The sequence below is a fragment of the Orcinus orca genome, chromosome 15, assembly GCF_937001465.1.
Source record: "Orcinus orca chromosome 15, mOrcOrc1.1, whole genome shotgun sequence".
Classification (NCBI taxonomy): Eukaryota; Metazoa; Chordata; class Mammalia; order Artiodactyla; family Delphinidae; genus Orcinus; species Orcinus orca.
The window spans coordinates 38,010,503-38,037,394 of NC_064573.1; the positions used below are offsets into that span (position 1 = coordinate 38,010,503).

The 26,892-nt window shown below is 37.5% G+C and overlaps 1 protein-coding gene across 11 annotated transcripts in view; it reads right to left on the bottom strand.

Annotated features, from left to right (window-relative positions):
- Positions 1–26,892, bottom strand: part of KIAA1328 (KIAA1328 ortholog) — a 391,560-nt gene that overhangs the window by 30,149 nt on the left and 334,519 nt on the right. For 7 of the 11 annotated variants that reach the window (XM_033412323.2, XM_033412321.2, XM_033412329.2 and 4 more), the window contains 2 exons: positions 26,139–26,247; positions 7,652–7,744 (listed from right to left, as the gene is read on the bottom strand). In XM_033412323.2, coding sequence (XP_033268214.2) covers positions 7,652–7,744; positions 26,139–26,247 — 202 coding nt within the window. Of the gene's footprint in view, positions 1–7,651; positions 7,745–11,570; positions 11,727–26,138; positions 26,248–26,892 lie in introns of those variants that run through there. The other 4 variants (XR_007471679.1, XM_004283444.3, XM_033412322.2 and 1 more) reach the window with 2 other exon arrangements.

Below are 26,892 nucleotides of genomic sequence, written 5' to 3' on the forward strand. Positions count from 1 at the left end.
TGCCAATTCTTGAATTTATTATCTTTAGTCCAAGATCCAAAATCCAATCATTTACATGATTTCTCCACTGGACATCTCAAAGCATCTCGAACTTAACTTTCCCTAAACCAAAGTCTTCATCTTTGCCTCATACCTACCTTCTCCTCATGGCTAAATTTGCTTCCTCCTCTCCCAGTTTTCTCATTTCAACAAAAGCTCTTTCATCCACTCCATTACTAAAGCCAAAACGTAAGAATCATCCTCGACACCTCCCTCTCTTCACTGCCTTCTCCCTTGTAAGGTCCTGTTGGTTCTGCTTCCTAAATATATTATGGCTTGATTGTTCAACCTTTGGGTCCCAGTTCCTATCATCTCCCATCTGTATTACTGCAACAGCCTCAATGGTTTCCCATTTTACTCCTGTTCTCTTCCACAGAGCAACCAGAGTGAACTTTTACAAAGTCAAAATGGATCCTGTCAATCCCATTCAGGGACAGCCCCTTGCACTTAAGTATAAAATAGCTAACAAGGGCAGTGTGATGGGTAACTTATGTGTCAACTTGGCTAGGATGTGGTACTCAGTTGTTTGGTCAAACAGCAGTGCAGAAAATATTTTTAGATGTAATTAACATTTACCAGTTGACTTTAAAGCAAATTATCTTCTATAATGTGTGTGTGTTCTTAAGGGCGGCCTTAAGAGCAAGGACTGAGGTTTCCTAATGGAGAAGGAATTCTGTTTTCAGACTGCAGCATAGATATTCTGCAGGAGAAGGAATTGTCTTAAGACTGCAACATAGATATTCTGCCTGAATTTCCAGCCTGCTGACCTGCCTTACGGATTTCAGTGTTAAGACTGCAAACATCAACTCTTACTGAATTTCCTCACAACTGATGAATTCCTTACAATAACACCCTCTATATCTCTCTCTCCTAATTGGTTCCATTTCTTGGGAACAAGACCCCGAATGTCCTGTCTCCTGCCTGCTTCTCCTTTCTCATTTCACATATGACTTTCTGCTTCACTCATTACAATCCAGCTACAATGGCCTTCTTTCTGTTTCTGGAATGGACAAGTTATTTCCTGCTTTAAGACCTGCATATTTGCTCTTTCATCTGTTAGGAATGTTTTCCCTCTCTCATTCTCTTTCCTTTCTCTCCCTTTTTTTACTTTTTAATACAGAAGAGTGCATATAGTATTTTATGTATAGTTAAGAATAATAACAAGATAAACACTTGTATATCAACTATCTACCTATTTTTCTCCTGTAAAACTGTAATTCATCCTACTAGATATCAACTGAAATATCACTGCTTCAGAAAAGCCTTCCTTAACTCCACTATCTAAATTAGATTGCCCTAGTTATTTTTTTCTCATAATAATCTGTTTTTTTTCTTCCTAGTATTTATCACAGTTTGTAATTATTTATTTGTATGGGTTTATTTGTTTAATGTCTGTCTCCCTCATTACACTGGAAATGAGGGCAAGAAACATTGTATTCTTGGGCTTCCCTGGTGGCACAGTGGTTGAGAGTCCGCCTGCCGATGCAGGGGACACGGGTTCGTGCCCCGGTCTGGGAAGATCCCACATGCCGCGGAGCGGCTGGGCCCGTGAGCCATGGCCGCTGAGCCTGCATGTCCGGAGCCTGTGCTCTGCAATGGGAGAGGCCACAATAGTGAGAGGCCCGCGTACCACAAAAAAAAAAAAAAAAAAAAAAAAGAAACATTGTATTCTTAATGTAAAGTATACAATAAATCAAATGAAACTACCTTGTCACAATTGTTTTCTTAATTATAATTGCTCAAGTAATATGAGTATGTTTTCATTATAAAAATTCAAATATATAGAATTATACAGAGAAAAATAAAATTCCCTTCAACATGTTATCTCCTACCAAAATACAAATCCCATTCTGTTTCCCAGAAATCAGTGTAAATAGTTTAGTATATATCCTTCCAAATCTTTTTTATACAATTACATGCTTATATGTGCATACACAAATAAACACACATTGACACACATGTATTGATATTTAAAAACTTAAATTGAGCCATGCTTATGTGTTATGATCTATGATCTGCTTTTTCACTTAACAGAATGTTTTGGAGATCATTCCACAATAATGCATCTAGATCTACCTAATTCTTGTAAACTACAGCAGTATTATATTTTATGGAGATGCCATCGTTCTAATTTTATTAAAGAATCCCCATAGCTTTTATTATCTTACTCTAGCTATATTTTGTATTTATTCTGTTATCTGAAGAAAAAAAATCAGTATTTGGTCATTAGTGTTGATTTAAGGACAGTTTGCTTGAAAATATTTCCTTTAAAGTATGCTTTTCTTAAACTTCGTTTCTACTACCTTCATACAAGATAATGTCAACATAACTTGCTTTAATGAGCAGAAATAAGATGAAAAGACACAATGAAGGGTTCAGGAAATCTCAGCTAAAATAGCTCAAATTAGGTTTGTTTTACCATGCCATAATCTAGCCAGGTTCATAAAGATCTAGCTAGCATCTATCTTCCTTTCTGAGATAGTGAATTCAGACAGGCATCAGTGATCCGCATGAGATAAGTACTTTTTTCTCACATTCATGCCAGCCAGTCCCCACAGTCTATAAGCAAGGTGTGTGGAGCCCAGGCATCATTCTGGTACAGGCACTGGAGAAATTAAAAGTTCCTACAGGTTCTCCTCTGCCTTCTTAATGCTGTTAGTTCTATAGTATCAGTTAAACTGAAATTATGTTGGCTGAAAAGTTTAACTCCTATTTCGTGATCTCAACCTCTAGATCTACAAAGTCAATATTATCTGTTGTGTTAGGGCTTTTAAAAGTGAATCCAGTTGATGAAACTGTTATTCTGATAAGTCATTACCACTTAAATAAAGTTGTAGCTAGAGACTTTCAGCAAAGTAGAAAAATTCAATGGGCTAAATTCATGAGTATATATACTTCTAATAGATGACAATTCTATTTTATCTATTTTAAATGGCATGGCTTTTCAGACACCAGTGGGAAACAGGCAATAACAAAGTGAATAAATATGGAAGAATTTGGAAATCTTCATGCCCAAGACTTTTCTACTCAAGGAGAATAATATCTTAGTCTTCCTTATAGGGCTGAGCACAATTCTACTATAGCATTTCTGGTAATATCTCCAAATTTATATTCTTTATTAAAACACTTCATTCAAGGTAGTGGTAAGAGCTCAGGCTCCAAAGTAAAGATGCTGTATTTGAATCCTGGTTCTACCAATTTCTAACTAAGTGATTTGGAGCAAGTTGCTTAGTTTTTCCAAGCTTCAGTTGCCTCACCTTTAAATTGGGGATAAAGACAATGTTTATCTTTGGAATTATGATAATGTATGTAAAGTGTTTAGCTCTATGCCTGGCATATAATAAGTGCTCAATTAATGAAAGCTATTACTATTACTATTTTTTTTGAAGTATTGTTAGGAAGCAGGATATAGGCAGAGAAAGGGAGACTAGCTAGAAAGATTAGAAAAGAACTCTGGATAAATGTGCCATTAAAGCTATCATAACAAACTATTACATGAATGAATGCAGAGTGAAACGACTGAAGACAAATAAAGGTAGAATTAGCTGAAAGGCCCGTGAAAAGTAATTTGTATGGGAGAGTTTTCTGCATGGGAAAAAATGCCATAGAACCCAAGTTAAAAGATGAAAGAGAAGCTGGGAAAAATGTTTGTAACATGTTACAAAAAGAACTACTTTTTTTCACATATAAAGAAAATGACTAACATATTCGTGGAAAAATAGATAAAAAATAGAACAATAGTTTGCAGAAAATACAAATGACTCAAATATAAAACTTCACTCATAACAAGAAAAATATAAATTATAACTAAAAGATACCATTTTCATCTCTCAGATTGGCAAAGAACTAAACTTTTTGATTATACTCTTTAAAGTATAATAAAACAGGCACTTTCAAATATTGCAAGTGGGAACATAAGTTGTACAACCTCTATTAAAGCAATTTAGCAATATCTATCAAAATTTATAATGAATTTATCTTTGACCCACAATTACATTTCTAGGAATTTATCTTACAGATATCCTCACACATTTATAAATGACATGTATAGGAATATTCATTGCAGCATTATAGTCTGCAATCATGAAAGACTGAAAATAACTCAAATATTCATTCACTAGTGGGCTGGCTAAATGCACTGTGGTACATTCATACAATGGGACATCGTATGGATTTTAAAAAATGGGGTAGTTTTACAGTGCACAGATTCATATACATAGTCAATATTGTATATGTATAACTATCCCTGAAAAGACACACAGGAAACTGAGAGAGGTTACATCCAAGGAGGGCGCTTTGGCTGGCTGGGAAACTGGGGTGTGAGAAAGCCTATGTTCACTAAATATCCCTATGAATTTTTATTTCTTGAATATGACAATAATTATAAAAGCAATTTAGTTCAGTTCTCTGTCTCTGGAGGTGAATATTTAACCCAACTGGATTTGAAATTCCTTAATGGGTTCCTCCTGAAATCTGTATAGCCTTTATCTAGGAGAACAATATGAAGATATAATTTAGAGAAAAGCAGAGACAATGCCTTTTATGGAGATTCCTGAAGTAGGAGTAAATAAAATAAAATGGTGATGTGGGCCCAGAATCCTTATCTGTAATTGTGAAATCTTTTTTTTTTTTTTTAAATTTATTTGGCTGCACCGGGTCTTAGTTGTGGCATGTGGGATCTTCACTGTGGCATGCGGGATCTTTAGTTGCAGCATTCAGGATCTTTAGTTGCAGCATGCTGGATCTTTAGTTGTGGCATGCAGGCTCTTAGTTACAGCACGTGGGATCTAGGATCTAGTTCCCTGAGCAGGCATTGAACACAGGCCCCCTGCATTGGGAGCACAGTGTCTTAACCATAGGGAAGTCCCGTGAAATCTTAAGAGTAATGAAAAGTGAAAGTTTTTTTCATAACCTTTTTGGTAGCAATATCTGACCTAACCCAAATCTATTTGGTTGTAAAATCTGACCTGAACTGATATGAGGCTATTTATACTTATTGTTTATTACATTTAATGTGAATAATCATACATCATATTGTATCCCATATGGTATGTAAACCATGTTAGCTTAATTTTGTTAATTCTGAAATACGTTTGGCTCTAAGAATTTTGAATGAAGGACTGTGGACCTGTACGATTTTCTCTCCTGGCTGTCAGTTCTGAGTTAAATCTTCACACAAAAATATTATCATTACCAGAAAGAGCCTTCTGACAGTTAGTTATCCAATCCTCTTCTTCAACAATACCCACCACTCAAGGTTTATGAGATGCCTACTTTTGGCTTTTTGTTCTTACTCTTTGGGAGTTTTGGTTAAAGACTATCACTATGCAAGCAACGTACCTGATCTCAGAGATTCTGATATGGAAAGAAAATTTGGGCAAATCTGATAATTTATGCAACTATAAAAATGAAATTCTTTAAGAAGAATTTATTTTCTTTCTGTCATTGTAGCAAGAGCTACACACAGGTTAAAAAGAAAATTACCACCCCGCTCCCCATGCCTGTACTTTTCAGTATTGGGAAACTTAAGATATCTTAATTATTTTCTAGTGTCTTAATCATTTTGTGAAATCATGAAGTTGGATAATGGTCATTTAATATAAAATGTTCTCTTTTCTGTGGAATTGTAGCTTCTTACTAATTATGAATTAAAGCCTTATATAATATGGCTGGAAGCCAGAATGACAAGTGAAATTTAGAGACCTCAACCTTGGTTATCTTGAGAGAAAAGCACTGTTAGATAGTTTGGAGTCAAAGAATGTTATCTTCTAGGCTCCAGTTGCAAAAGCAGTAAGCTGACTTCCGGAAAACACGATGCAGAAACCAAAACCGAGAGGAGAAATACCTGCTTGTGAACTCTACCAGGCCGAAGTGATGCAGGTTACCCTGTTTATTAGCCTGCAGTTTAGAAAATTCAGGGCACGTATGGATATGCATTTATTCCATTGTATGCTACACATTATTGAAAACACATTCTACAATATAACATAATTCATCCACGCATTGTTTGAAATTTAAGATTACAAAACTAAATGGTAGTGTTTTGTTTTATGACTGCCTGTACTTTCAAAAAGAAAGATGATATGGGTAGATTGACTTTATAACTTTTATATGCACCTATTAGGGAGAACAACACAACAGAAAAGAAACAACCCCCAGCCCCTACACACACACAGTTTCCCTATGTGTGTGCCACAGGCTGTTACCTTTAGTTTAGGTAAAACCAGGTGTTCAGGGCTGTGTTAGTGGGGAGAGCATGAGCTGGAGATTAAGGTGTTCTGCTTGTTCTCTGTGACACAGCTGAAGCTGGGAGACTTGAACTGATTGGAAGCAAGTTGGAATGGAAGTTCTTTGGAAGGAACAGACCTCAGATTCTTCCAGTTTAATATAGCAGATTATACCCTTTCATCCTCTGGTCACAAAGAAGGTGATACAGGTTGGCAGAGGGCAAAGTCATGAAACAACAGAAACTGGAGGACATACAGTTAAAGAGCTCACGCACTTTGTTGATAAGTATAGGTAGCTCCCAGAAGAGTCACTACTTAAATGGTTTTTCAGGATTGTGGACTCAAGACTATTTCCCTAATTCTGGACACAGCTGCATAAAGAGGCATGTATTGGTTAACATATGACCCCCAACTAGTCACAGTTTGTGACGGCCTGCATGAAAATTAGAGATGGGGGAACATCTAGCGTTTTGGGGTGACTAAGGGCAACAACAGAACACAGTATGTATCCTGAAAGAGGCAATTGCCCAACTCCCCTACTAAATGGAACACCACTGGTACAGCAGCTGATATGCTGTGAATGCAAGTCGTGTTGGACTGGCGTTACTGTAACCAGGATGTTCTCCTAATGAAGATGCCTGTGACCCAGACCACCATAAGAGATGTGATTAGAGTACACCTAATGTTCTTCCCATATTGCTTTGTTACTGGGGGGTGGTGGTGGGGAGGCAGGTATGGATAAGAAATAATGCAAGAAACTATGTCTGATTTACTGTTCTAACTTCTTTCAATGGGCTTTACTGATGCTAGGAAAATTAGAATGATTCAGTAGAAAGAGAGGAAAGGAAGGGGAGTCAACAGAGGAAAAAACAAAATAGGATGAAAATATTTCAGTTGCTGTAAACACATGGAATGGAAAAAGCAGAAACTGATGGGGAAGAAACCAGAGTTTTGACAGAGCATTACCAAGACTGGGGAAGCCACTGGCTCCGGCAGTAACAAGACCCAGACAGATCAACTATCTATCCCAGTTTGGAAGAATTTAGAAAATTGGATGACAAGGAAAAGCACAATAAATTTGATATTGAAATACAAGAGGTGTCAGTAAGAAAGACTGAAACTGATGAAGACTGATGGGAAGGCCAGGATCTCCTGGCTCATTAGAGCTGGCATGGAGCCAGTATAGTAACTGAACCTGACGTCCATTATTTGGGTCAAAGTTAATGATAAAATGTAAGGAAGGAAGTAAGAGAATAAATAAATGGTGTATGCTAAGGTGAAATCCAACCTTACTTTGGTGTCTTAAGAGAGGCTAAGAGCAAGACAATAATATTCTTTCTTAGCTCAAACTCCAGATGCCTGGAAGGTAAAGCAATATGGCTTACCAAAGCTGCCTCTGCTGAAAACTTGCAAAACAGCATGGCGACTGGCAAATAGGAATGGTATCCTCCAGCAAACACCTTTGTCTCGCATTACTCCTAACCAGGAAGATTACATTTAATCACTCTTTTTTCCTCTACAAAGAAATTCATTCTCACAGTGTGATTTAACTTTAATACATATTTTTCTCATCTAAAAGGTAGACATGGGAGTCATGTTTAGAATATACCATACGTTTATAGCAGTGATTTATACTTCTGATTAAATTTGTGTATAGATCCAATAAAGAAGAAAAAAGGAGGGAAGTTTTATTGGAAACACAATCACATTGTAGCACCCCTAAGGTAACTTATGAGAGAAACATGTACATTCTCATTCCAACAATCAACCTTGCTAACAGGTCTATCTATGCACTTTTATTTAGCACTGCTAATTCTCGCCTACCTCTTTCTTATTTATTCATGGAATGGTTAACACAAAGAAGAGTTTTTGCTTTTTAAACTTCCAGATATTTCGCAATTTAGAAAGAGTTAGTCTAAAAAAAGGAGAAGTATATAAGAAGTGAAAGAAAAAAAAAAAGGATTAGAAGGAAATATACCAAATACTAAACTATTAACAGTGGGTAGAAGGATTATAGGTGGTTTAAAATATCACTTTTAAAGATATATATTCCACCACAATTGTCCCAAGTAAGCACAGGTGCTTAAGCAATTATTGCCAATTCACTGGTGTCAGTTTCTTTAAAAATAAATTAGCAGAGAGCAACAGCCAGCACTACCCACCACCAGTCCCTCCCATCAGGAAACTTGCAGAGGCCTCTTAGATAGCCTCAAACACCAGAGGGCAGACAGCAGAAGCAAGAAGAACTACAATCCTGCAGCCTGTGGAAAAAAAACCACATTCACGAAAGATAGACAAGATGAAAAGGCAGAGGGCTATGTACCAGATGAAGGAACAAGATAAAACCCCAGAAAAACAATTCAGAATAACGATAGTGAAGATGATCCAGGACCTAGGAAAAAGAATGGAGGCAAAGATTGAGAAGATGCAAGAAATGTTTAACAAAGACCCAGCGGAATTAAAGAACAAACAAGTAGAGATGAACAATAAAATAACTGAAATGAAAACTACACTAGAAGGAATCAAAAGCAGAATAACTGAGGCAGAGGAATGGATAAGTGACCTGGAAGACAGAGTGGTGGAATTCACTGCTGTGGAAGAGAATAAAGAAAAAAGAATGAAAAGAAATGAAGACAGCCTAAGAGAGCTTTGGGACAACATTAAATGCAACAACATTCGCATTATAGGGGTCCCAGAAGGAGAAGAGAGAGAGAAAGGACCCAAGAAAATATCTGAAGATATTCTAGTCAAAAACTTCCCCAACATGGGAAAGGAAATAACCACCCAAGTCTAGGAAGCGCAGAGAGTCCCATACAGGATAAAACCAAGGAGAAACATGCCGAGACACACAGTAATCAAATAGGTAAAAGTTAAAGACAAAGAAAAATTACTGAAAGCAGCAAGGGAAAAAAGACAAAAAACATACAAGTGGGGCTTCCCTGGTGGCGCAGTGGTTGAGAGTCCGCCTGCTGATGCAGGGGACACGGGTTCGTGCCCCAGCCCAGGAAGATCCCACATACCGCGGAGCGGATGGGCCCATGAGCCATGGCCGCTGAGCCTGCAGCACGTTGGGAGCCTGTGCTCCACAACAGGAAAGGCCACAACAGTGAGAGGCCCGCGTACAGCAAAAAAAGGAAAAAAAAAGAAAAAAAAATACATACAAGGGAACTCCCATAAGGTTAACAGCTGATTTCTCAGCAGAAACTCTACAAGCCAGAAGGCAGTGGCATGATATACTTAAAGTAATGAAAGGGAAGAACCTACAACCAAGATTACTCCACCTGGAAAGGATCTCATTCAGATTTGATGGAGGAATCAAAAGCTTTACAGACAAGCAAAAGCTAAGAGAATTCAGCACCACCAAACCAGCTCTACAACAAATGCTAAAGGAACTTCTCTAAGTGGGAAACACAAGAGAAGAAAAGGACCTACAAAAACAAACCCAAAACAATTAAGAAAATGGTCACAGGAACATACATATCAATAATTACCATAAACGTGAATGGATTAAAGGCTCCAACCAAAAGACACAGGCTGCCTGAATGGATACAAAAACAAGACCCACATATATGCTGTCTACAAGAGACCCATTTCAGACCTAGGGACACATACAGACTGAAAGTGTGGGGATGGAAAAAGATATTCCATGCAAATGGAAATCAAAAGAAAGCTGGAGTAGCAATACTCATATCAGAAAAAATAGATATTAAAATAAAGAATGTTACAAGAGACAAGGAAGGAAACTACATAATGATCAAGGGATCAATCCAAGGAGAAGATATAACAATTATAAATATAAATACACCCAACATAGGAGCACCTCAGTATATAAGGCAACTGCTAACAGCTAGAAAAGAGGAAATCGACAGAAACACAGTAATAATGGGGGACTTTAACACCTCACTCAATGGACAGATCATCCAGACAGAAAATTAATAAGGAAGCACAAGCTTTAAATGACACAATAGACCAGGTAGATTTAATTGATATTTATAGGACATTCCATCCAAAAACAGCAGATTACACTTTCTTCTCAAGTGTGCACAAAATGTTCTCCAGCATAGATTACATCTTGGGTCACAGATCAAGCCTCAGTAAATATAAGAAAATTAAAATCATATCAAGCATCTTTTCTGACTATAACGCTATGAGATTAGAAGTTAATTACAGGGAAAAAAACATAAATAAAACAAACACATGGAAGCTAAACAATACATTACTAAATAACCAAGAGATCACTGAAGAAATCAAAGAAGAAAACAAAAAATACCTAGAGACAAATGACAATGAAAACACGAAATCCAAAACCTATGGGATGCAGCAAAAGCAGTTCTAAGAGGGAAGTTTATAGCAATACAAGCCTACCTCAAGAAACAAGAAAATCTCAAATAAACAACCTAACCTTACACCTAAAGGAACTAGAGAAAGAAGAACTAACAAAACCCAAATTTAGCAGAAGGAAAGAAATCATAAAGATAAGAGCAGAAATAAATGAAACAGAAACAAAGAAAAAAATAGCAAAGATTAATAAAATTAAAAGCTGGTTCTTTGAGAAGATAAACAAAATTGATAAACCATTACCCAGACTCATCAAGAAAAAGAGGAGAGGACTCAAATCAATAAAATTAGAAATGAAAAAGGAGAAGCTACAACAGACACTGTAGAAATACAGAGCATCCTAAGAGACTACTACAAGCAACTCTATGCCAATAAAATGGACAACCTGGAAGATATGGACAAATTCTTACAAAGGTATAACCTTCCAAGGCTGAACCAGGAAGAAATAGAAAATATGAACAGACCAATCACAAGTAATGAAATTGAAACTGTGATTAAAAATCTTCCAAACAAACAAAAGTCCAGGACCAGATGGCTTCACAGGTGAATTCTATCAAACACTTAGAGAAGAGCTAACACCTATCCTTCTGAAACTCTTCCAAAAAATTGCAGAGGAAGGAACACTCCCAAACTCATTCTATGCGGCCACCATCACCCTGATACCAAAACCAGACAAAGATACTACAAAAAAAGAAAATTACAGACCAATATCACTGATGAATATAGATGCAAAAATCCTCAACAAAATACTAGCAAACAGAATCCAACAACACATTAAAAGGATCATACACCATGATCAAGTGGGATTTATCCCAGGGATACAAGGATTCCTCAATATATGCAAATCAATCAATGTGATACACCATTGAAGAATAAAAACCATATGATCATCTCAATAGATGCATAAAAAGCTTTTGACAAAATTCAACACCCATTTATGACAAAAACTCTCCAAAAAGTGGGCAGAGAGGGAACCTACCTCAGCATAATTAGGCCATATATGACAAACCCACAGCAAACATCATTCTCAATGGTGAAAAACTGAAAGCATTTCCTCTAAGATCAGGAACAAGATAAGGATGTCCACTCTCTCCACTATTATTCAACATAGCTTTGGAAGTCCTAGCCACAACAATCAGAGAAGAAAGAGAAATAAAATGAATACAAATTGGAAACAAAGAAGTAAAACTGTCACTGTTGGCAGATGACATGATACTATAGAGAACCCTAAAGATGCTACCAGAAAACTACTAAAGCTAATCAATGAATTTGGTAAAGCTGCAGGATACAAAATTAATGCACAGAAATTCTTGCATTCCGATACACTAATGATGTAAAATCTGAAAGAGAAATTAAGGAAGCACTCCCATTTACCACTGCAACAAAAAGAATAAAATACCTAGGAATAAAACTACCTAGGGAGACAAAAGACCTGTATGCAGAAAACTATAAGACACTGATGAAAGAAATTGAAGATGATACCAACAGATGGAGAGATATACCATGTTCTTGGATTGGAAGAATCAATATTGTGAAAATGACTATACTACCCAAAGCAATCTACAGATTCAATGCAATCCCTCTCAAATTAGCAATGGCATTTTTTATGGAACTAGAACAAAAAATCTTAAAATTTGTATGGAGACACAAAAGATTCCAAATAGCCAAAGCAGTCTTGAAGGAGAAAAATGGAGTGGGAGGAATCAGACTCCCTGACTTCAGACTATACTACAAAGCTACAGTAATCAAGACAATGTGGTACTGGCACAAAAACAGAAACATAGATCAATGGAACAAGATAGAAAGCCCAGAGATAAACCCACGCACCTATGGTCAACTAATCTATGACAAAGGAGGCAAGGGTATACAATGGAGAAAAGACAGTCTCTTCAATAAGTTGTGCTGGGAAAACTGGATAGCTACATGTAAAAGGATGAAATTAGAACACTCCCTAACACCATACACAAAAATAAACTCAAAATGGATTAGAGACCTAAATGTAAGACCGGACACTATAAAACTCTTAGAGGAAGAACACTCCTTGACATAAATCGCAGCAAGATCTTTTTTGATCCACCTCGTAGAGTAATGGAAATAAAAGCAAAAATTAACAAATGGGACCTAATGAAACTTCAAAATTTTTGCACAGCAAAGGAAACCATAATCAAGACGAAAAGACAATCCTCAGAACGGGAGAAAATATTTGCAAACAAATCAACGCACAAAGGATTAATTTCCTAAATATATAAACAGCACATGCTACTCAATATTAAAATAACAAACAACCCAATCCAAAACTGGGCAGAAGACCGAAATAGACATTTCTCCAAAGAAGACATACAGATGGCCAAGAAGCACATGAAAAGCTGCTCAACATCACTAATTATTAGAGAAATGCAAATCAAAACTACAATGAAGTATCACCTCACACCAGTTAGAATGGGCATCCTCAGAAAATCTACAAACAACAAGTGCTGGAGAGGGTGTGGGGGAAAAGGAAATGCTCTTGCACTGTTGGTGGCAATGTAAATTGATACAGCCACTATGAAGAACAGTATGGAGGTTCCTTAAAAAAACTAAAAATAGAATTACCATATGATCGAGCAATACCCACTACTGGGCATATACCCAGAGAAAACCATTATTCAAAAAGACACATGTACCCCAATGTTCATTGCAGCACTATTTACAATAGCTAGGTCTTGGAAGCAACCTAAATGCCCATCGACAGACGAATGGATAAAGAAGATGTGGTACATATATACAATGGAATATTACTCAGCCATAAAAAGGAACGAAATTGGGTCATTTGTTGAGACGTGGATGGATCTAGAGACTGTCATACAGAGTGAAGTAAGTCAGAAAGAGAAAAACAAATATTGTATATTAACGCATATATGCGGAACCTAGAAAAATGGTACAGATGAACCAGTTTGCAGGGCAGAAATTGAGACACAGATGTAGAGAACAAACGTATGGACACCAAGGGAGGAAAGCAGCAGGGGGGTGGTGGTGGTGGTGGGATGAATTGGGCGATTGGGATTGACATGTATACACTGATGTGGATAAAACTGATGACTAATAAGAACCTGCTGTATAAAAAAATAAAATAAAATTCAAAAATTCAAAAAAAATACATTCTGGAGTAAATTTTATCATCTGTGAATTATATCTCAATAAAGCTGCTATTAAAAATCGAAACAAGGGCTTCCCTGGTAGCACAGTGGTTAAGAATCTGGCTGCCAATCAGGGGATGCAAGTTTGAGCCCTGGTCTGGGAAGATCCCTCATGCTGCAGAGCAACTAAGCCTGTGCACCACAACTACTAAGCCCGCATGCCTAGAGCCCGTGCTCTGCAACAAGAGAAGCCACTGCAATGAGAAGCCCATTGCACTGCTCCCACTCGCCACAACTAGAGAAAGCCTGCATGCAGCAAAAAAGACCCAATGCAGCCCAAAGTAAATAAATTAAATAAATAAATTTTTTAAAAAATTAAAAAAAAAACCCGAAACAAAACAAAAAAAAACAAATTAGCAAACATATCCTTGAATGGCTCTCCCCTCGCCCCTACCCAACAGCCCTCTAAAAGGTTACAAAAATAAAATAAATAAATAAATAAATAAATAAATAAAAAGGATTAGAGTTGGCATGATGAGGGAGTGAGAGCTGGGTGCCTGTGTCATAGCCAATTGATCTCATTCAGTAGTTAAACCTGACTGGACTATAGGCTGCAGGTGGTGGCAAGAAGGTAAATTTGAAAGAGTTCATTGTAGGCCACACAGTATTTCCTAATTTTTGTAAAGGCTAAATGAATACATCTCTTAGAAGTTAATGTTAAATAATCTATGAGAGTAAGCTACAATTCTAATTCTGTGATATCTTTGATCTTCAACCTCTGATATGGAAAACTTCAGGAGGTAAGCTTTTTATTTCATCTAAAAAATTCGTTTTAATCAAATATCCAATTTAAATAATAAGTTCTGATTTGTTTCCACCTGGTTTGCTATTAACTTATTCTAGACATTTCCTTATACTGACAGCTTCCTCTACTACAATGTTTCCTTTTCTCTTTCAAATAAATAGTTGTGTGAAGGAGAAATTTTGATTTCTTTGCCAGCAATGACTAGCTAAAAAAAGATCTTGGGGACTTCCCTGGTGGCGCAGTGGTTGAGAGTCCATCTGCCGATGCAGGGGATACTGGTTCGTGCCCCGGTCCGGGAAGATCCCACATGCCGCGGAGCGGCTGGGCCCGTAAGCCATGGCCGTTGAGCCTGTGCGTCCGGAGCCTGTGCTCCACAACAGGAGAGGCCACAACAGTGAGAGGCCCGCATACCGCAAAAAAAAAAATGTATAAAGGATGAATTCTCCATGTATGCTAAGAAACACAACTGCCCGCAAGGCTTTTACAAGACATGCAATTGTATACAAGGTTGGTCTGCTTTCTAAATAACTTGCCATCCTGGTATTAGGCTGGAGCCTTCTCGGCTCTAATGATTGGCTCTGGTTTTCAAGTAGCCCATGTCCTGTGACAGGGAAATCCTGAAGCAGCGTCCCTATTCTAATACAAGTCACAATCCACCTCAGAATTTTCCAGCTTTCCCAAAGGAAGAAGCAGCCTCTCATGTATAATAGTAATTACTCTCTCCTTGCTGGCCAAGAGGCTTACATTCCAGACAAGTTGATCATTTTATAGCATTTAAGGACAAGTACAAAGCAACGAGATGATGCGCTTTCAATCTCAGTAATAGTCTTACTTTAGTATGCACCCACGACAGAAAGAAAATCAATGAAATGCTTGGTAAGTAAACAGGTAATGCAATGGCCAATTACTCTTGAGCTTCAAGACCAACTTGGACTCTTTCTTTCATGGGTAATGTTAGGATTTGTACAGCAAGTGGCTCATTCATATTCCCTATAAAGTTATAGAAGACATATCCCAGAAGTCTTAAGGCAAATGAAAATAATTAGCCTTAATTACACATAAACACATAAATTAATTACACATAAATTATTAGTCTTAATTACACATAAATAAACACATAAATAAAATATTTAACACATAAATAAACACATAAATTAATTACACATAATTAGCCTTAATTACACATAAACACATAAATAAAATATTTATGTGTTTCCCTTTATTATTTACAAATAACTTTCATATGTACCTGTCTCTTAAGTTTTGTGGTTAAACTCACAAAAGTTTACAGGTAATACAAAATGTTAAAATGAATTTCTCCACAAGAAATAAAGAGAAGGTAGATTGAAAGAAAATAAAGGACTGTCATATCTTTTTTGGGGGGGGAGCTTATTAATATCAAAAGCAAATAATTTATGGGGAAAATATGAAAAGTGTTAAATATGTTAAAAGTGGTATATATACACATATCAATACATATATTTGAATATACAAACAGTGTACAAAAGTGTCCAACTGAGCTGAAAATGCATTAGTCAATGACCATTAACTACTACATTATTCTGTTCTCTTCACTGTAAGTATTCTCATTGATAATGTCTTTGATTTACTCAGTGGCATACTTGGCACTATCATGCACAATCCTGACCATTCTTTGCCTAAGGCAAAGCATGTAGCCTACACTAATATACAGTAACCTTTTTCAATATGACTAATGACCTCAATTTGGACTTCAAGGGGGACTAACTTCTTTCTGTTTTTCTCCTAGTGTCCTTCCTAAAGTAAAATCTAATGTTTTCAGACACAGTTTCGTTTAAACCTAAAAATGAAAAAACCTTCAGTAAACACATGTTCACAGAGCATAATCTCAGGAAACGTAAACTATACCTGGCCCCCTGTCAACTGGGAAGGCCAAAGATATCCGAGGAATGGCTCTTCCCTGTGCTATGAATGACGTGGTGCCAAGTTTGCTCATCTACTTAGCATTTCTAAACTACCGGCCAGCGGAAAACTCAACGATTTCGAAGAGAAGTTTAAACCATGTTATTCTGAAATCAATTACTTAATTTTTTAAAATTAATTAATTATTATTATTATTTTGGCTGTGTTGGGCCTTTGTTGCTGCGCGTGGGCTTCCTCTAGTTGCAGCGAGCAGGGGCTACTCTTCGTTGTGGTGTGTGGGCTTCTTATTGCAGTGGCTTCTCTTGTTGCGGAGCACGGGCTCTAACCCGTGTCCCCTGCATTGACAGGTGACTCTTAACCACTGTGCCACTAGGGAAGTCCATATTTAATTATTTTTGAAAATACTCATCTCTTTATTATTTTCTTCTCAAAATTGTAAATTACTCTGAAATCGAGAGATAGATGTACATGTTTTCATTTTGATTTCATCTCTAAACAAAGGGTATGGTTCAGACATAGGATGGACAGCTGGAAAACTGAGGTTCCATGTGGTCAAGGGACTTTGCCAAGGCTTTGCTACTGCTAAGCTGTGAGGCAGGATGAATACAGGTCTTTGGACTTTAATTCTCAAGGCCTTTCCTGTAAGCCATGTTGCCTGTCTACATGCAAGGATTTTTAATTTGAGAAAACCAAAACAAAGAACTGGCCATAGGCCTAAGTAGAAGAAGCTCTATGATATGGCTGAACGCAAGATAATGGAGTGGTATATATTCTACACTAAGTGAAAACAATTGTGAGATGTTATCTAAGCAATCAAATCCCAACGCAGGGACTTCCCTGGTGGCGCAGTGGTTGAGAATCCGCCTGGTTCAATTAGTCTGGTTCAATGAATCCAGGTGAGGCCTAGAAACAGGTACTTTGTCAAAGGTTCCTAAGCGATTTCAATGTGCAGATAGATTTTAGAACAACTGCTCTGAAGGGAATTAAGCCCTTTCAGAATTTTTATAAAGAGCTAATTATGAGAAGAAATCCATTATCAATAACTTTGAATGCAGGGTTATTCAGTTTGCTTCTAAGCCACATTTCTGCACAACACTGTCACTCAGTGCATTTGGCAAGGGGGAGCCTGTGTCATTCACATGTACTGTGCTCCAGGTGCCCCCCAAAATCTTGTTGCCCAGAGCATAGAGAAAGAAGCTAACACAGAGGGCACACTGTGGCCCAGAACCAAGTTAAGGCTTTGGATACTTAGTCACGTTTAATCCTCTGAGCAAATTTGCAAGGCAGTTATTAATACTCTTATTTTCACATGAGGAATCAGGTTCAGGCATGTTTGCAAGCATGTTTCCATGGTGAATATTAAAAAATACAACCCTATCGCCCACCTCTGAGATGAGTCTAACCCTATTCCTAACCTTTTGTCAGGGAACGCACATAGAGTTTAGAATTACAATAGCAAGGTCCAAATCTGAGCTCTGTTTCTTATTGCTTGTACGGTCCTAGGAAGTTCTACAATGACAACTACTATTAGCCAGGTACCAAGACTCTGCTAAGTACTTTATATAAACTATGTTGCTTAACCATCATGACCAGACTATGAGGGAGATATTATTACCCCCATTTTATAGATTAAACTAAGTGATTTGTTCAAAACCACATAGGCTAGCATTCAAACCTAGGCCTATAAACCTAGGTGTTATAATTATTACCCCTGGGCTCTTAAATGTTCTGTTGCCTCTTTGAGCTTTGTATTCTCATGATTGTGAGGATCACATTAGGTAACATACATAAAAGAATTTTTTTTTTTTTTTGCGGTACGTGGGCCTCTCACTGTTGTGGCCTCTCCCGTTGCGGAGCACAGGCTCCGGATGCGCGGGCTCAGCGGCCATGGCTCACGGGCCCAGCCGCTCCGCGGCATGTGGGATCTTCCCGGACCGGGGCACGAACCCGTGTCCCCTGCATCGGCAGGTGGACTCCCAACCACTGCACCACCAGGGAAGCCCCCATAAAAGAATTTTTATAAAAGCATTTAAGTGCCTAGGACAGCAAGTGGCACTCAACAAATGTTTCTTAACATTGAAGTGAAGGGAATTTGATAATCTTGGACCAAAGGCACAAGTCTAAAACAGCAGCTGACGAGGCCAAAAACTGAAATGATAGCAGGAACTGGCAATACTGAACAGATGTCACTAACTGCAGCATTTTCCAGAATTCAGTGCCCTGGAGAAGACCCACCAGGAAGCATAATCCTCACCTCCTGCTGGCTCAACAAAGAAATAACATAATTATGTTCCAAGGGTAACCTTAGATTTTTTGCAACTACTTGGAACTACAGAGCATAAAATTTTGAAATGGGTTTACCTCCTATAAATGTGTGCCCTTTGTTTCTTTTTAAATATTGTTTTTAAAACTACGTAATACATTGTTGTTATAGAATATCTGGAAGATATAGAAAAGTGTGAGCAATAAAATAGCTCTTATAATCCCTTCCCCTAGAATTTAGAGAGATTTCCTGAAGCCAAGGACTAGAACTCTAAGTGGCTAGTAAGCATAAACTGTTGTAATGTACACTTTCCCTACTGTAAGTTCATCCTATGTCAAGAGTGTCTTGACAAGATTCCTCAAACTGAATTCATTTCTTGGAATTATACTGTGTCTTTCTTATTTCTACTTAGCCTATTTGTTTCTGTTTTCTTAATTTACACACTCTATAAGCAGTGTTTGCAAGAGGAATGGATGATTATATTAACGGCTTTTAACAGTGGGAATTATTACAGTAACACCCCCAAATCATGGCTTAATTAAAAGGAACATCTTTTCATCAAACACCTAAAAATTTCCATGCATTCAGCTGTTCTTGGTAGTAATGTACCTGCCAGCAGGGAATTTCAATTTATCAACCTAGCTTCAATAAAAATCCTTTTGAATGGCTGGACTTTTCATCCTCCTGATAAGGAAGACAGGTGTATTTATAACTTCATATTTTCTTTTACATATTCAACCAATTATTTTCTGAAGTTTTTGGATTATCCCTTTTTATTGTCATCATTTATGTGCAATATATCATTCAATTTTGTTTTTATTTTGTTATTTGCAATATACACAAAATGGAAAAGTTATAGTAAATAGCATTTTGATTGTGTGTAGTGCGTAAACTATTATTCGGAGGGCATATAAAGCTAAAATGATAGTTCTTGGCCTAGAAGCCCACACTTTTGGAAATCATTTTTAAAAAAATCTAAGAAGAAAATCTATCTAATACTTTGAAAATGAATTTTAATAGTCATTAAAAAGAGCTTTAAAATGATACGTAATTTGTATGAACATATATTGTGAAAGGACATAGCCGAACTTGCCCAACACAAGATCTGATACATGATAGGCATTCAGTGAATAGTAGCCAGTATTGCCACATATGGTCACCACTCATGTGCTCTATTGTATAGCAGCAATGAGTTCTGCTATTCAAACCTACCACATAAACCCAAGTAGTGCCTGTAAGGCTCTAGTTTGAGGTTTGGGATTTTAATTTAGTTCCTCTTTCTCTACCTTGGAAGGATAACACATTATGTGCTAGGCACATGAGGGGATCTGGTTAAGTTCTAAAAATATTTGTGTGAATGTACAGGTGAGAAAAAAGTCTGATTATTAAAAAAAAGGATTTTGTTACAGTTAGGATTCTGGGCACAAGTGCAAGAAAGCGTTGCAATTTGGCTGTTGTGTGTAATAGAAACACAGCACTTCCCCTTCTGTGTAAGACTAAGTTTCTTCCTATCAAGTTATAAAAACAAATTCTAGGGCTTCCCTGGTGGCGCAGTGGTTGAGAGTCCACTTGCCGATGCAGGGGACGCGGGTTCGTGCCCCGGTCCGGGAAGATCCCACATGCCGCGGAGCGGCTGGGCCCGTGAGCCATGGCTGCTGAGCCTGCGCGTCCGGAGCCTGTACTTCGCAACGGGAGAGGCCACAGCAGTGAGAGGCCCGCCTACCGCAAAAAACAAAAACAAATTCTAACTCTTAAAGTAAGTTTGTCGGATTCCTACTCTAAATCAAAATTTTATAGGCTTAGTGCCTACACCTAAGAATAAAATTCAAGTTTCACACAGTGTGAGAAAATGAAAAAACAATGAAATTTGGGATCAGAAGAAAGAAAGAAGTAAAAGACATCCAAATAGTTAAGAAGTAAAATTATCTCTTTGAATGACATGGTTTTATATGTAGGAAACCCTAAAGACTCCACACACACAAAAAACCTGTTAGAACTAATAAATGAATTTGGTGAAGCTGCAGGATACAAAATCAAGATACAAAAGTTAGTTGTGTCTCTTTTTTTTTTTTTTTTTTTTTTGCGGTACGCGGGCCTCTCACTGTTGTGGCCTCTCCCGTTGCGGAGCACAGGCTCCGGACGCGCAGCCTCAGCGGCCATGGCTCACGGGCCCAGCTGCTCCGCGGCATATCGGACCGGGGCACGAACCCGTGTCCCCTGCATCGGCAGGCGGACTCTCATCTACTGCGCCACCAGGGAAGCCCTAGTTGTGTCTCTTTACACCAACAATGATCTATCAGAAAAGGAAATCAAGAAAAAAAAATCTCATTTATGATAGCATAAGAAAGAATAAAATACTTGGGAATAAATTTAATCAAGGAGGTGAAAGATTTGTACACTGAAAACTATAAAACATTGAAGAAAAGAATTGAAAAAGACACAAGTAAATGGAAAGATATCCTGTGTTCATGGATTAAAATAATTAAAATTGTTAAAATAGCCATACTACCCAAAGTGATATACAGATTCAATGTAATCTCTAACAAAATTCCAATGAAATTTTTTGTAGAAATAGGAAAAACAACCTTAAAATTCATATGGAACCACAAAAGACTCCGAATAGCCAAAGCAATCTTGAGAAAGAAGAGCAAAGTTGGAGGAATCCCACTTCTTGATTTCAAATTATATTACAAACAGTATGGTACTGGCATAAAAAAAGACACATAGACTCACTGGAGAGAGTCAAGTGCCCAGAAATAAACCCAAGCATAAATGGTCAATTGATTTTCAACAAGGGTGTCAAGATATGCAACGGGGAAAGGATAACCTCTTCAGTAAATAGGACAGCATGTGGGAAAACTGAATATCCACATGCAAAAGAATGAAACTGGACCCTCATCTTACGCTATACACAAAAATCAACTCAAGATGGATTAAAGACTGAAATGTAAGACCAGCGACTATAAAACTCCTAGAAGAAGACACAGGGAGAAAGCTCCTGACATTAGCCTTCAAAATGATTTTTTGCGTGTGACACCAAAGGCTCAAGCAACAAAAGCAAAAATAAACCAGTGGGACTACATCAAATAAAAAAGCTTCTGCACCGCAAAGGAAACATTCAACAAAGTGAAATGGCAACTACAGATGGGGATTAAAATATCTGCAAGCTATACATCTGATAAGGGGTTAATATCCAAAATATATAAGGAGCTCTTACAACTCAACAGCAAAAAGCAAAGAGTCTGATAAAAAATGGGCAAAGGACCTGAATAGACATTTTCCCAAAGAAGACATAGAAAAACACTGTCTTCAAGACAGAAGTTTAAGTTTTAGATTGCAGGGTACTTGGATCCTTCCAGCCTGGGTTGGCAGAGTGTGGTCTCAGGTTCCCAATATTCTGAGCCTGGGTCCCTCAATCTCAAACTCAGTGGGCAAGGAGTCTCCACAAGCCACCTTCAAGTCAGCCGTGTGTGAACAGTTGCCTGTGAGCATGACTGTGCACTGGGAATTGCTCTATAGAAAGCTCGGCAAGGTGGAAACTTACAGCAAAAATTTCAGAACACACAAAGCGTATGGTCTGACAGCAAAGGAACAAGGTCTTAAAAAAAAAAGAACAAATTAAGCTATTATTTTTTAAAAGTTCCCCAAATAAGCTATTAAGTCCTTCAAAGCACATACACAAATATTTTCCAACCTCCCTCAACAAAAAAAACAAGCTCTACAAAATCATCCCTCTTGACATAGCTCAAAAAACAAACCAAACAAGTAAAACAAAAAACATCAACTTGGTGTTGTGATAAAAACGAATCTTTCTGAAAAAACCTAGAGTAGTGAGGTGAACAGTGCTTCCTAGAAATAGGCTAACTACAGTTCCAGTTCCAAAAATTCACTAATTGGGCATGATTTGGTGAGATCAGTCTTTCTCTCCTCACATCTCACAGGGAAAAATAAAAAAGAGGTCAAGAGTACCAGTCTTAACTCTTACGAGTCAGGAAAGAACAGAGAGAAGGAGCCTTAGTAACCTTTTACTTCAGGGGCTGAGCGTGTAAGCCTGCTGCTGCAGGCCTGGTATTTACCTCTGTCTATCAGTTTGGAAGGAATCATTATTGCGCTGTCATATGACTGAGAGAGAGAAACTCCACCGGTATTTTAAAAAGTGACAAGATATCTGTTTCACTGAACAATTCCAGAAGATAGTCTTCATTTTAATATAAAATGTTCCAGATTTACATACCTGAATAGAAAAAAGACACCAACATAGAAAAAATATACTGCATGCAACAGACTTTTCTCCTTGGTCAAATTTGAAATAAAAGATTTGAAGATCCAAAGCTACCTTAATGCAAATATCTGCCTGTTGCAAGTATACTGTTTGATGAAATTGGCATACATCAAGTACAATTAGAAAGCTTATTTATAATGAAGAAATACACAATTCTGCATCTTAATGGGGATGACAGTTACAGCTGATGGTTGTTAATTAACGTTAACTTCTTTTGCTCTGGGTCTCAGAGATTTCTTATAAGGTCTGTATGCTGGCAATGGACACAGCTAATTCTGCAAGGTACAAAAGGGGTAATTATCAGCAACATTTGTGCTCCTAACAAATTCACTGGTAACTTGCCCAGCTCTGGCTCCACATTGGAGACCTGAGGATCAAGTAGAATTGGTAAACTCTGACTCAGTGTCATGGCAGGAAAGGTATTTGTTCAACTTTCTGAGCAAAGGCTCACCTACCCACCAGGTGTTCGGAATGACAGAGAAAAGCCCCTCCAGTTCTCTCTCCTGGTGGAATGGTCTGTGGGTGTTGCCTGTTCCAGGCAAGCAGAAATGCAAGGCATTGTTTAGTTCAGTGGTGCCACCCTCCTGTACCGAGATGCCCACTGTGCTGACTTTCTTGGACAGCTCAGGGGTGTGTGATCAGTATTGGAGGCCGGAAGTAAGATGGAAAGAGAGAAGCACTGCAGGTCTCAGCACAGAAAACTATTATAAAGCCCTCTTTGCTTGTGCTGTAAATTACATATTTATTTTGTTAGCATGAGATAGATGAATATTTCCACATACAAAGGTGCCCTGCTAAAATCAGGATAAGTGATATTAATGTCCTCTGGTCAGTATTATTGAACCTCGAAAGCAATAAACTTTATGCGTCAATAAATATTACATTTGCAACATAATTAACATTCCTTTACTGTCTCTAGCACTTATTACACATTGTAACCACAAGTCTACAATACATTATTCACATTTGGGGTGTCACCAAGTGATGGATTGCTGTAGGAGAGGCTGTCCTTTAAATAAATCAACAAATAAAAATGCAAATGTTAACATTTTCAGCCACAACTTCTCCCATCTTGAATGCAGAATGAAAATTTCACATTACATTGACACGCAGCAGAGAGAACAATTAACAACGTACACTGTGAATGAGAAAGATGACTTTGCCAAGCTAGGTTTTATCACCTGCACATGGACCCACATGGGACTCTTATAGATGCAAGCACTTTTCAGAGAACAAAGGAAACCTGTCGCCCACTGGCATCTGTCCCATCCCCATCCTTTTCTGCAGGTCTTGAAAATTCTTGGAATTTAGGGTGGACAGGGAAAGGACTTTTATTCTTGTTCTCCTCAGTACTTTCAAAGGTTTCTTGGAATGAAGAACAACAGGCTTTCCTCTTGCGTTAAGAGTTTATATGTAAAAGCAGTCTATAAAAAATGCCTTTTCTACACTTTGAAATAAAAATAAATCAAATAATCTTGATTCTGAAGTCTGGAAAGCAACCACTGTGCCTTCCTGGTAACTGATTTTCATAGTACTGAATCTTATTTTTTCAACTCTGCACTTTGTATAATAGACCTATAATAGGCCATCAAGCACTTCTAAGGATAAAATCTGGTGTGCTGCACATTGTTTTGTTTAGCCAAATGCTCATTATTTAAGAAGCTTCTGAGAATCTGTATTTAGCTGAACTGCAGCATTAAGAACTAGTAGATAAAGAATCCTTTTTTTAAGGTTTGTAGATATGAGTCTTCACAGCAATTTTAACCTGGGCTTGTAAAACTCTACAAAGTTGATATGGCCATTTCAGAAAATGTGTGCTGAGGATGTACTATAAAACCCTTACTGGGGAAACATTTTATTCTTCTTTTTCATGCTTTTCTCTAAACTGAAGTGCAATCATCAAAAACACATTAGAGTAGTGTTAAAGATCTCATTGAAGATCTTAGTGTCAAAGATAGGAAAATTCATTAAGTTTGAAAATCCAGATTGTCTTTCCTCTTTGCCTATAACTCCTCCAAAGAAATCCCTCAAGATGAGCTAGGATGGATCCTCTCTGAGCACAAGCATTCATCCACAATGTTAAGTGGTCCAAGGTGGAAGCCCCATCAACCTTTCAGAGCCACAACTCACTGTAGGTCTTTGGCAAAATGCCATGCATGGTAGCATTAAAAATAAAAGAAAGGAGTAATGGACAAAGAATGTGGTAAACTAGCTAAATTTTCTTTTGACTATGGGTGGCTTCCAAAATAGGGACGTTGTCATTGTCAACTATTATAATATTTAAGATCATGGGCTTTGGAGTCTGAAATGCTGGCTCTACCTCTTACTAGCTATGTGACCTTAGGCAAGTCACTCAATCTCTCTGAACCTTAGTTTCCCGATTTTTAAAATGAGTATGATAGTAGTACCACCTCATAGGCTGTGATGAAGATTAAATCAGATAATGCGTACAAAGGGCTGGGCACATAGTAGATGCTTAATAGATGATAGCCATTATTATTATCCTCTGTGTTAAGAGTCATTTCCCAAAAGTTCTTAATTAAGTCTTAAAATCTGTATTTACCTGATAAGATGCTAGGAATTTAAGTGCTCAATCATATCCCCAAGGAAACATAAACCAAGCCCTTTTGGTGTTGATGTTTATATATTCAGCCTTAAATGTATAATATGGGAGTTGGCTTATTAGATATGAGAAATTTTAATAACATAGTTCTTTTCCTGACTCCAGAAAAGGCTGATCAAAGTATTAACTCCTCAAATGTCTCTGGTATAAGTAAATGTTGACAGTCACTTAACTGTAGTACAAAACCCACTACAGTTTTTAATATCAATGAATTCAGTTAGTTAAGCTTACAGTCCAAGTGTATAACCATTCCATGATATGTTGGGAAGGACCTGCTGCTAAACAGATTTTTTGATGAAAGGCAGGATTAGCTTTGTGTTTCTGTGGAAATCCTTGTCAATTGCCATTATCAATTAAGGAAAAGCATGCATAAAGGAAAGGGCTCCATGAGTTCAACCTCGTCATATCTAGATGCTTCCAAATAAGGGCCTCTCTCTTGAGTAGGAGGCATTAACAATTGTCAAGATTTTTCAATACTTATTAAATAACTCAAAAAAAGTTCTTATCTGCAGAATATTAAAACAAAGAATCCCTGAAACTTACCGGGGAGTGTCATGTTGCAATGATGCTGTGGTTGTGATTACAAGCTCCTTTTGGCTTCCTGTTGTCATAGGAGATGTGGACGCATCTTTTCTAACTTCTGTCATTGTCCCTGCATGAACAATAAAGGAAATAATTTGGGTACTTAATAAAAGGAAAAGTCTATTCTGAGTAATATATTCGTATAGGAATCCCCAAGCTTTAGAAGCAAGCCATTTTCCCCCATGAAATGAAACAATGGCAGATGGAAAACTCGGTGAGTTGTTTTGGTTTTGTAAACATCAGTGATCCATAATATCTTGTTTTTAAAAAAGTGCATTTGTGCAATAACAGACTAACTAGAGATTTTGTTTTTAAACCTGATGGCCTATCAAAGTCCTGCTGATTTGGGTTTATTGTAAAAATGCCCAAGGAGGTAGACTGGTTTACTTTGTTCCTTTTAACTATCAATATCATAAGAAAAGTTCTTTCCTCTCTTTGACAAAATTGATAATTCCAGCACTTTGTACTTCTACACCCTCCAAATTAAATTGATCCTAACCCCAGAACTTTCAAGGTAGACATAAATCTTGAATATTTCTTTTAAAGAACTCAACATGTAAGATGCTAAACAAGTAAGATGCAAAAACAAGTAAGATGTTAAAACAAGTAAGATGCTCAACTAACCATTCTAGGGCTGATTTGGCCTTTGTTCCTTTCTAGCAATAAATGTTTAGTTGATAATTACTTTCTTCTTCTGGAGTGCTCAAGACTAAGA